This window comes from Bombina bombina, chromosome 6 (genome assembly GCF_027579735.1).
Source record: "Bombina bombina isolate aBomBom1 chromosome 6, aBomBom1.pri, whole genome shotgun sequence".
NCBI lineage: Eukaryota > Metazoa > Chordata > Amphibia > Anura > Bombinatoridae > Bombina > Bombina bombina.
In genome coordinates, this window is record NC_069504.1 from 779,186,280 (window position 1) to 779,199,471 (window position 13,192).

General features: G+C 36.1%; 1 protein-coding gene across 1 annotated transcript in view; it reads left to right on the top strand.

Annotated features, from left to right (window-relative positions):
- The window catches only part of DDHD2 (DDHD domain containing 2), a 658,501-nt gene that overhangs the window by 259,132 nt on the left and 386,177 nt on the right, over window positions 1-13,192 (top strand). The window contains exon 7 of the mRNA XM_053718087.1: window positions 4,596-4,728. Coding sequence (XP_053574062.1) covers window positions 4,596-4,728 — 133 coding nt within the window. The remainder of the gene's footprint in view (window positions 1-4,595; window positions 4,729-13,192) is intronic.

The window sequence follows — 13,192 nt, forward strand, 5'->3', positions numbered from 1 at the left end:
TACACAAATGCTGTCACAATCGCAGACCTCTCGTGAATTGTGCCGGTGCTTTCAGATGACATGCAACAGTTGCTTTTGAAACAGTTTTAAAGAACCTCTTTTTGTCCCCCCTGCACACCCAGCGCAGTGTAATTAAAAACGTTTGGAAAGGTTCTCTTTAAATATGTGATATGTATATATGTTAAAAAAGATGTGTAATCTCATTCCTTTAAGCTATGGCTAAATTATATTTAAAACCTTTATTTGCATTTTGAAACTGCTTTACAATAGGTTTGTAAAAGCAATAATCTTGCACTAATGTTCTTGTGTAATGCTAATAAATACCTATATTAAAAAAAAAAAAAATGTTACGAATGCAAATTTGGCACTATCTGACTACTTTTGCTAGTTAACAAAAATTTACCACGTACGCTCGCCACTATTCCGGCCCAGCGTACCTGGTTTTCAATCCGCCGCCCTGGAATCAATGGGAGTCTGAAAACAGCGAAAGCTTATGTTCGCTGCTGCCCGATATCCCATTGATTCCTATGGTAATGTTTACACCTAACACCCTAACATGTACCCCGAGTCTAAACACCCCTAATCTGCCGCACCCTACACCGCCGCCACCTACATTATACTTATTAACCCCTAATCTGCCGCCCTGCCACCGCCACCACCTATATAAAGTTATTAACCCTTAATCTGCCCCCTACACCACCGCCACCTACATTATACTTATTAACCCCTAATCTGCCATCCCCTACACCGCCGCCACCTACATTATATTTATTAACCCCTAATCTGCCCCCCACACCAGCCGCCACTATATAAAAATTATTAACCCCTAAACCTAAGTCTAACTCTAATCCTAACACCCCCTAACTTAAATATAATTTAAATAAATATTCATATCATTAAATAAATTATTCCTATTTGAAACTAAATACCTATAAAATAAACCCTAAGCTAGCTACAATATAACTAATAGTTACATTGTAGCTATTTTAGGATTTATTTTTATTTTACAGGCAAGTTTATATTTATTTTAACTAGGTAGAATAGTTACTAAATAGTTATTAACTATTTAATAACTACCTAGCTAAAATAAATACAAATATACCTGTAAAATAACACCTAACACTACACTATAATTAAATTAATTCCCTAAATTAAATACAATTATATAAAATTAAAGTACAAAAAAAAACCAAACACTAAATTACAGAAAATAATAAACAAATTATAAGATTTTTAAACTATCAGCCAATCGGAATTAAGGTATAAAAAATCCAATTGGTTTATGCAATCAGCCAATAGGATTTAAGTTCAATCCTATTGGCTGATCCTATCAGCCAATAGGATTGAGCTTGCATTCTATTGGCTGTTCCAATCAGCCAATAGAATGCGAGCTCAATCCTATTGGCTGATTGGTTTATTTTATAGTTAAGTATTTAGTTTTAAATAGGAATATAGTGGCGGCGGTGTAGGGGGGCAGATTAGGGGTTAATAAATATAATGTAGGGGGGCAGATTAGGGGTTAATAAGTATAATGTAGGTGGCGGTGGGCTCCGGGAGCGGTGGTTTAGGGGTTAAACACTTTTTTCGTTGCGGCGAGGTCCGTGAGCGGCGGTTTAGGGGTTAATACATTTATTAGAGTTGCAGTGGGCTCCGGGTGCGGCGGTATAGGGGGTAAACAGTATAGTATAGTGTGGGTGTTTAGTGACAGTATACAATAAAGCTGGGAAAAAGCCGAAGAGCAGCGAGATCGATGACTGTTAGTTAACAACAGTCCGCTGCTCATCAACCCGTACTTGGTGCGTGGCTTTTTGACAGCTTTTTTGGTAACTTTGGAGAGCGTATTCAGGTCCGCGGCCGCGATGTTAGGCGATCTTAGGCGAGCGTATTGGTGCCGGCGAATGCAATTAAGTTGACGGGTTGATAAATAGATGCCTTGGTGTTCTTTCAGATTGTATTGTCAAGACTTAATAGATGTTATTGTTCAGTTTCTACGTATCTATCCATGCTAAAGCATTTACTAACTTATTTTTCCTTTGGGTTTTATCAAACGTTGTACCTGACAGTTGTGTTATGTACTTTTCTGTATGAAGGTTCATCCTTTACACAACTTAGATAAATTGAAGAGCACAGCTTGAAACTTGTTACCTAATGTAGGCTGGCTGCTACTTGTATAGCACTGCATTATACACTACTTTAAAGGGACAGTATACACCAATTTTCATATAACTGCTTGTAATAGACACTACTATAAAGAAGAATATGCACAGATACTGATCTAAAAATCCAATATAAAACCTTTTAAAAACTTACTTAGAAGCTCCCATTTAGCACTGTTGATGAGATTAGCATTTCAGACAAAAACTTCCCCAAAAGACCAGAGCATTTTTAGCATTTTTAGCATTTTTGTCATCACTACATTTAAACAGAAATAGAGCTTTTTTTATATTTACCTATCAAACTTTTCTTTTTTTTTAGTAGACAACCCAAAGTATTGATCTAGGCCCATTGTATATTTCATGCCACCATTTCACCGCCAAATGCGATCAAATAAAAAAAATCATTAACTTTTTCACAAACTTTAGGTTTCTCACTGAAATGATTTACAAGCAGCTTGTACAATTATGGTACACATGGTTGTAAATGCTTCTCTGTGATCCCCTTTGTTCAGAAATAGCAGACATATATGGCTTTGGCATTGCTTTTTAGTAATTAGAAGGCCGCTAAATGCCGCTGCGCACCACACTTGTATTATGCCCAGCAGTGAAGGGGTGAATTAGGTAGCTTGTAGGGTTAATTTTAGCTTTAGTGTAGAGATCAGCCTCCCACCTGACACATCCCACCCCCTGATCCCTCCCTGACCCCTCTCAAACAGCTCTCTGTCCTCTCCCATACCCCAAAGGACACCTCCCATCTTAAGTACTGGCAGAAAGTCTGCCAGTACTAAAATAAAATGCTACTTTTTAAAATAATTTTTTATATATTTTCTACAGTGTATTATCCTCCCCATAATGACCATCATCGTACAGGGTAGGGCGCTGGTCGTTAAGGGGTTAAAAATAAGCAAAACTATACATTTTTCAAAAACACACCCAGATGGACTATATAAATGGATCATCTACAAAACATTTATGCAAAGAAAAATCTAGTGTATAATGTTCCTTTAAGCGGTGGCAACACAGGCTTTGTTATACCATTGGAGACTCTCAACTCCAGATTGTATATCATTGTAAGATAACAGCTGACGTTGTGCCTCAGAACTGTGTTATATGAAGCATTTTATCTCACAAATAAGCATGTGTGTTGTTGGCAGTACCTCACACTCAGAGCAGGAAATTGCTTCAGATATTAATAACTCAAACTAAGCTCTTCTACACAGGCTTAGTGGAGGCTATTAAGGAAATGAGGAAAGCAGATAACATCTTATCCTCTATATGGTTTCAGAAAGGGGCAGAAAGAATCCAAAGCTTCCTTGCTGATCCATCCTTATCGCTAACAAGTTTAATAATAAACCTTTTTACAAGCAATATGACTTCATCATGGTTTTTTTGTAATTTAACCTTTGTTAAATAGTTGTGCAAATTGGTAATTTATTTCATTCATATGTTTAGTAAGTTATATTAATTCAATGTTTTCTATTGGTAAGTCATGTAGTAAACACTACTGTAGACATAGTCATAGCCTGATTATCTAAAGCTCTCCACTCTTAGAAGTCTGTCTGTGACAAGAGAATATGTGAGAAAACAGGATTTATACTTAAAGGGACATAATACTCATATGCTAAATCACTTGAAACTGATGCAGTATAACTGTAAAAAGCTGACAGGAAAATATCACCTGAGCATCTCTATGTAAAAAAGGAAGATATTTTACCTCACAATTTCCTCAGCTCAGCAGAGTAAGTTCTGTGTAAAAAGTTATACTCAGCTCCTCCCAGCTGCAGGTAAAAAAAAATAAAAAATGAAGAAATGAACAGCAGCCAATCAGCATCAGCAGTGCTGAGGTCATGAACTCTTTTACTGTGATCTCATGAGATTTCACTTAACTCTCATGAGATTTCATTGTTACACTGAATAGGGAAATAACATGAGAGTGCACAAGGCTCATCCTTTCAGCTGTCCCGGGACAGACATACTAATATGCTGCTTAGAAATCCTTTACAATGGGATGTGGCTACTGAGAAACTTTTGAGGTAAAATATCTTTATTTTTTACATAGAGATGTTCAGGTGATATTTTCTAGTCGACTTTTTACAGCTATGCTGCATCACTTTCAAGTGTTTAAACATTTGGGTATTATGGCCCTTTAAGCTCAATCTTTTCCTTTTTTTAATTTGAAGTCATAATGTTTGCTGTGTTTGCCAGAGTCATGGTTGGAGGAAAACATTTTTGTCCCTCCAAATAGGTACCTTCTTCAATGTTAATGAACTAAAAACGTCAAATAGGAGATGGTTAATATATGTCAAGGGAGGAGTCTGAAGACTTCTTGAAAGTATTTTCATGTTTAAATGTTACTATTTATCACCATGTAAAGGTGTATACATTATATAGTTGAAAATAAATCAATCTGTGATTTGTATGTGTGTTGTTTTTTTTTAGTGAATGATTTTCGATTTGAGTCCCTTAATCTCCTACATGTTCATTTCAAAAAAGCTGTGGAGCAGAAACAGATTGGTCGTGTAGAGTTTCTCCCTGTGAACTGGCATAGTGTTCTACATGCTAGTGTTGACAGGTGAGTGTAAGTTCTGTGTTGTGTTTCAAGTTTCCCCCATGAATCTGTATACTGTCATTAAATGTAACTCTTTGCTATTACACTTTATACACTATTTGGCCAAAAGTATGTGAACACCCAAATTATCGATTTCAGAAGTTTCAGCCACATCCACTCCTAGTTATATAAATCCAGCACATAGCCATTAAATCTCCATAGACAAACATTGGCAGTACAATGGGTCATACTGAAGAACCGTGACTTTAAAAAAGGCACTGTCATAGGAAGGCACCTTTGCCACAAGTCAGTTTGTGAAATTTCTGCCCGACTAGATTTGTCCCGGGCCTTTGTAAGTGCCATTATTCTGAAGAGGAAGTGCCTAAGAGCGACAATAGCCCAAGTGCTGAAGCGCATTGCTCGTTAAAATCGCCTATTCATCACTCACTAAAGTGGCTAATAAAGTTAGCCAAGTTACCTGATTGCGCAAAAAATTCTTAAGGTGGGTTAATCAGGGGGAAAAAAAAGAAATTGCTTATAATGGTAATTCTAAGGGTCTATATTTAACCCTTTTAACTGGAAGTCCTAAACAAAATGGTGCCAAATAATCTGTTACTTTGTGAGTAGAAATCAGTCCAATTCATAGGTTAAATTATAAGTTAAAAAAAGACATAACAATTTAGTCACAAGCGTAAAATTATCTAAAAAAAAAAAAAAAAAGTGGATCTCAATTGACACAATTTAACTGAAGACTGAAAATTAAAATTAAAGTTTCAGAGTAATGGATACAAAAATACAAACACATTTATCCAAAGATAGTTATACAAATATGAATGTCCGGCCAAGCTGTGAGTATTGAAAGTCCCTTAATGCAATATCGAAGCATAGAAATAAGAAGACAAACCGTACTCACACATAGGAATGAAAAGTCCGGAATACAAGCGTCCTATACAGTCTGTTTGTCACTCCACGTTTATGTCCACGATCAGGGCTCCGACTTTCTCACAAACTTGCAGGCAAGCTGATCTAGAGGTCGCTCGTTATAATGCAAAGCCGAGCCTCAGACTGGCCGTTAACAAGCCATTTGCAAGCTAAAGACAGATTAAATCACGTGTGCTTCACAAAAGAAGCTCTAGGGTCTGAGCAACACGTTTCAAATTTATTTTTCAAGATCAGATAACATAATGCTTGCAGTCCTTATATACCTGTTACATTTAAAGGGATATTCAATACATTTTATATTGCACATAGACATACAAAAATCACACAAAGAAGAGAATTATTATACCAGACATTCTATTTTGTAGGTTTATTAATGCTAGAATGTTAATCACCTGAAAAATCTAATGGCTAGATTACAAGTTTTGCGGTGAGCTGAAAAAGCAGCGTTAACAGGTCCTAACACTGCTTTTTGACTACCGCTGGTATTACGAGTCTTGCAGGTATAGGTGTACCGCACATTTTTTTGGCCTTACCGCAAACCGACTTGCGTAAACTTCGTAAAGTCTTTTTTCTATGGGACTTCCATAGCGGCGGTATTACGAATCTGTCCTGGGAGGCCAAAAAGTGAGCGGTACACCCTCTACCTCCAAGATCCCTAACGCATTCTAAAGTCAGTAGTTATGAGTTTTACTCTACAAAGCCGTAGCATAAAACTCATAACTAAAGTGCTAAAAAGTACACTAACACCCATAAACTACCTATTAACCCCTAAACGAGGCCCTCCCGCATCGCAAACACTAAAATAAAATTATTAACCCCTAATCTGCCGCTCCCGACATCGCCGCCACTATAATAAACATATTAACCCTTAAACCGCGGGACTCCCGCCTCACAAACACTAATTAAATAATATTAACCCCTAATCTGCCGCCCCTAACATCGCCACCACCTACATTATATTTATTAACCCCTAATCTGCCGCCCCCAACGTTGCCACTACTATATTGTCAGAGTATATGAATATTATGATGAATATTACATATGTGTACATATATATATATATATATATATGTATATTTTATACACTGTATATGTTAGATGAGAACTCAGGATTAATTAAACATGAGTTTGTTGAACACAGCTTCTAATACACGTCTATCAGGATTGACGATCAGTAGAGCCTTTTTGAAACACAAACATTTCTTTTCTAAAGGAAATAGCTCAGTGACCCTATTCATTTGACTATATATGCAGATTTTTATAACCTCAGAACATTTGGTGAGGTGAGAAAAGAATGTGTTCAAGGACCCCTTTGGAATTTGACACGTGTGATACAACAGTTCTATCTCACTGAATCTCTATTTGAAGACTTACTGCAAAAACCCCTCTTGGGGGAAGGTGACACAAATAAAATCAAATACACATCTGCACTGCTGGCTAAACAGGAAATATGCTGTTTTAAAGACTCTTACAACTCCTCATGGATTGACCCCATGTGGTGAGTATGAGACAAAAAGTCTGGCAACTGAAGTTACTGAAAAGTTAGAATGTTAGGATAATACAGTGAAGACAAATGACTTACATTATGATTTCAAAGCAACAGTATATGTTTTAATGGACATGAGATGTGTGTGTGTATGTGTGTATATATATATATATATATATATATATATATATATATATATGATATATATATATGTGTATGTTTTGAAAGCATGAATATCTTAGCCTCTGTGTGTTTAAGAACATGAATAGATGTTTATGGACCTGAAGAGAAGTGATTATTAACATTTATTTTTATTTCAGATCTACATAGACAGGATTCACTTGGAATACAGTACAATACTGAATTAAAAATAAGCTATTATTCACATATAAATGCCAGGATACCGATAACATTGTAATGCATTTTAAACTAATAATTAGCAGTATTAAATTACCTAAATAAAATAAAATGTTAATAATATAACATATTTGGTATCAGAATAATCAGAAAAAAATAACCTAATATTAACCATCTGTAATTGGGGTTATATATGATTAATGCAGAGAGTGTGATCTGATTAAATAACCATTTTATAAAAAAAAAAGTTCACTTCAGCAAGGAGCTTAAAACTTATCCTTGATTTGTGCAAAAAAAACCTTCTTTCAAATGAGATGACCTAAAGACCGCTACGAATTGGATCTGTTGCAAAACATTGGGAACCGGATTGCTGTTTATTTGGGTGATGTATACAAGGTTTTTGTAAGATAAGTTATATGCATAGTTAATTTGTATTTAATAGATTTAAAGAAGCAGTGTGTTTTTCTTTTTAAGTTAGCATTTCACAACCTATATATATATTGTTTAAATCTGCGTCTGATTGACCAAGTAACTCATCTATGCAAGTTCTGATATTGTCAGTTAATTTTGTATTAGGATAAATTGCAGTTAAATAGCAGAATATATATATTATCCTATTGTTTTATAAACACTGTTTAGAATTGTATTGCTTGGATGTTAAAGGTTTTTAGTCCCATTGTGTTAAATAAATAAAAGGCTGAATTGTGAAGGTATATTTTTCTGGGTTTTGTAAGAAGGATAGCATATCTTAAGAGTTGGTTTTAACGCATATAAACTTTTATTTAATTTCCTTTTACTGCAAATATAGTTCAATATGTTTATGGATATTAACTAAATAAAAGAATTCAGATATTTATATTAATTGTATGGTCTAGTAGGTGCATGGTTGATAAGGGTTTCTATTTCTTTGTATTGTGTTTATAACCCTGCCATAAACTTATATATATTATTTGCATAGCACTGCTAAGATTTTCATAAATATACTGACATAATAATTGGAGGCATTGCATGAGATTTAATAATATCCATCATAATTGATATAATATATTTGTAAATAAACAGAAATTATTATAAAAGAAAAAAAAAAAAATTCATATTTCGATATTAATATTTTGAAGATATATTTTTTTTTTGAAAAGTTGAAATATTAATTTTCATATTTCGAGATTGACATTAATATCTTGAAATATTATTAAAGATTAATTTTGAAAAATTAATAAAAATATTAATTTTTCATATTTCAAAATTAGTCAAAAATATTAATTTTTCATATTTTCAAAGTTAATCAAAAATATTAATTTTTCATATTTCGGAATATTAATTTTTCATATTTCAAAATTAATAATTTTTTTTTGAAATATAACATTTTTCTCTCTTTTTATTGGCAAAAATTGTATTAGCATTTTGGTTAAATAAATACTAAACCAATACAATAATGTCTGTAGCCAGAAGTGACTCATTTAATTCTATACATAGCAATGAAATTGGTCCCATAACCATACCTATTACTAAAGGTCAGGTCCTTAAGAAAGATATCTTAAGTTACCTTAAAGGGAAGTTTAATATTGCGGGTGAATTAAATGATTTTATGGATATGCTTGAAACTAGGGCTAAAAATATTACCGTTAATAATAATATGTGGAATGAAGAGAATGAATTCTTCCAGGAATTATTAATGATTAATCAATGCAAAGATCCCAAAAAGCGAGAAGAACTAATACTAAAATCCTGGCCCCTTTTAATATGCATAATTGACGAAATGTCATTTTGTGTCACAGACAAACGATTGCGAATACAGGAGCTAGAAAATAGTATTCGTTCCTCGCGCAGACGCGAAGAGGGTTTAAAAACAGCCAAAAATAAAATGGATGAATTTGCCCAAAACCTAGCCACCTTAGATAAGCACAATATGGACTTAATCGCGCAGATACAAGATTTAAATAAACAGCTTGCGCAAAGCCAGAGAGAATTAAGCGATTTAAAAAGGTCATATCGCCATAATGAAAACCCCTATATTAGCAATGAGAATAATACAGATAATGCTAACTCCTTTAGCGAACGCGTCAGGGACGAGGTACGAAAATATATAGAACAACATAGACAAATGACCCCTAACGGGTCAGAAGTAGATTTCCCAAATAGACAATCCCCTCAGGATGTAAATCCAGAGGACAGCTGTAGCGCAGCTGATGCGGGGGAGGGAAACTCTAACAGAGAATCCCAAAATAAGTCTGATAAAGTCTATGATTCCCATAAAATAATCACCTTCGTACAACGCGCAGTACCTATATTCTCCAATAAGGGAACAACATCTGTAATTGATCATTTACAGGCTTTTGAAAATGCGTTAGCTATAATGAATGTTACAAGTGAGAAATTGAAAATTGAATTTCTACCTTGGGTATTTGACAGTAAGCATCACAAATTCTTTGCTTCACTAAAGGATATGAATATTCATTCCTGGAATGGGGTAAAACAACAATGCAGAAAAGAATTCGGGCAATATCGCACTAAAACTGCCGCAAAAATAGCGGTATATGGTTTAAAGTGTCGTGCGAATCAGAGTCCAGTCGAATTCCTTTCTGTATTGAAAAATGCGTACAGTATGGCTGAAGATAATCCCAGATTTGATGGCTCAGAATTTGTAAATTTATTTTTTGAAGCATTGCCTACACCCATCAAAATCAACTTAGCTAGAGATTTTGATGAGGACTGCTCATTGGAATGGCTGATCAAAGAGAGTACGAAGTTATACTCTATTCAGCAGTCCAGTGAGCAGGGGGTTAAAAAGGAGTCAAAACCCAAAATTGTGGCAGAAACTAGGGTGTCACCTAGCCCCCTCAATTTGGAGTCCAACAAGAGGACTTATGCAGAGGTGGCCAGTCAAAACAGGCCATCTCCACAGAGGTTTAATTCTGCCCCTCCCCCTACACAGGTTGAGGCGCAGGGAGACTATAACCAAAGTGGGGGACATAATCAGGTGAATAATTACTCACAAAGAGAATACTCACCGAATAATTGGTATCCGCGCAAGGGTAGATACAATAGACGGCGAAGATATTCTCAGGGTAACCAGACACCCCAGGTATATAATGCTCCCCAAAGTACTAATGCTGAACAAGCTGAACCCCAGGGGCAACCACGCCAGAATAGAAATAGTGGCCCTGATTCTGAGGGAACCCAATGGTCCAGGAATCAGTACAATGGGGCACCAAGAGATAGGCCCAGGGGTAGAGGTAACTTGTACAATCAGGTAGATATGCTGTTTACCCAATTAAATCGGTTGAGCGAACAAATCGCTAATATGAGTCAAAAATCTACGGCTCAGCAACCGAACAATACTTTTTTAGGGGTACAGCCAGTGGTCAGCAGTGGACCACAGGCACAGTCATAAATACTGCAGTATCACCTGAAGGGGAGGGGAGAGATATACAAAATGTAGTAATAAATATTAATGATACTAATCATGTTATCTCCCCACAGACCGGAAACGGACAAATTAGCTGTGACAATGAGCGACATCAGCCGGGAAAAATTAACCAAACTTTTCCTCTGCAGTGTTCTCTTAACATTATTTCCACAGATGCAGTACACAAGAACCCAGCTGACCTTGTCATAGGGGAAACAGGTAGGTATGAAATTTCCTCTGCATCGAATGACACAGCGGATCCAGGTAAAACGTGGCGAAGCCCACAGATGTACAAGAATGCAAATTTTATGTGTGAAATGATAGAAACTACAGGAAGATATTATGTACTAGTTGAGCTGCAAGATTCAGTCTCCAACCCTATCAGGGGATTAATTGACACTGGGTCACAGGCAACTATCTTATCCCACAGGTACTACACACAGCTAAATGAGCTAACACCCCACAAACCCAAAATAAGAGAATTTGACGGTTCTCTAATAGGTGTTGGGGGTGACTCCCTAAAAGTCTACGGTACTGCCTGGTTAAAATTTAAATTGGGGAACAGGATCATAAGACACCCTGTCATTATAGTGGATCTGCCAACTGATCGTTTAATTATTGGTAGTGATCTCCTGAAACGATTAAGCACCATAATTGATTGCATAAATAATGTAATTTGGTCACAAGTTAAACGGCCTATCAATTATGAAAAATCTGGTATATCTCGCACCCGACATAGCTGTCACGTGGTGGAAGAGAAACCAGATGCTGTGGAGATTCATTTCAGGAATAACTCTGTACCTGAAATCACTATTCTACAAATAGATGACCAGACTCCTTTTAGTGGCTCTGATGGTAATACTTTTAAAATTTCGCCCGGAAAGATAGCAAATATCTCCCTAGATGGCGATATATTAACCATATCACTCCACAAGGGGGATCCTAAAATCCCTAAAGGGGGAGACCATGCTCAATACCTCACAGGGATTGAGAGAGTTAAAGAGGATCTATTTATCCCTATACAAGTACATGACCTTGGTAAAACCAAGTATGCTAAAATAAATTTAAAACAGGAAGCTAGCTATATAAGCGAAGGTTTATTAGCGCAAATAGCTGAACCTAAAGTGATTAAATATCTTTCTCCCCAAGACCACTGTGTCAACGGCCTGGATGACAGGTCTGAAAGCTATAACATCACAGCTAAGTGCTTATTATCTATCTCTATTGGTAATAAGTCAGTGAAGCACCTGTTTTTAGTTTTAAATACTCCCCATAATCAAATATACATTGGCAATGATATCTTACATAGATATGCCATACAAATAGATTTGATTAATTCTTGCCTCTGGAGCAGGTTAAAGGGGGACCCTGAAGTATTTCAGGATGAAAATGCAGCCCTGAAATCAAACCAGCAATTGCCATATGCTGTGAATATGCAGGTATCTAGCGATGTTATAATTCCTGCTGGGGCTGATAAATTTCTTTTACCCTTACAGGTAAAGAGAGGTCAGAAATTAAAAACTTCTGAAACACTGATTTGCCTCTCCCATAGAATACAAAATCTGGGTGTCTCAGTAACCTACACTCCTATGGTGAATATTGGAACTGTTCCAATAAATATTATTGTGCATAACATGACCCCACAGGATATAACATTATCCAAGGGAACTACCATAGGATATGCACTGGAATCAAGTTATTACACTTTTGGATTCCAGAATAATGTAATTGGGCTAATACCTGAAGGATACCTAACTGAAGAACAATTAATAGAACAATCCTTTGCATCTATGCCAGAGGGTCTATTTAATATTCAGTCTATTTATCCCTTCAGCTCAGAGGAAGGCATCTGTAAAATTGAAGAAGCCTCTCTAGTGTTTGATCAGCCAATCAAACAGCAAGATTACCCCAATCCCCAGAGTCATGGGAGCAATATAAATTATAATCAAGGGGATCTCACCTCTAGGTTGGAAGAAGCCTATGAAATAGGACAGCCTGAAATCTTTCCAGGATTTCAGCAAATAGTCGAAGAGCAAATATCCTTAGCCAATGGCTGTTCTAGCGATGATGAACGCCAACAGCTGCGAGAACTCCTGATGGAGTACAAGGATATTTTCGCTAAGGATTCTTATGACTGTGGTACCACAGACTTGCACATTGCAAGAATACAAACAGATCCTAATGCGCCACCTGTATTTGTCAAACAATACAGACTTCCCTTAGCCTCATATGATTCTCTTGCAGAGATCATAAGGAATTTGGAAGAAAGAGGTATTATCAGACAGGTGCACAGC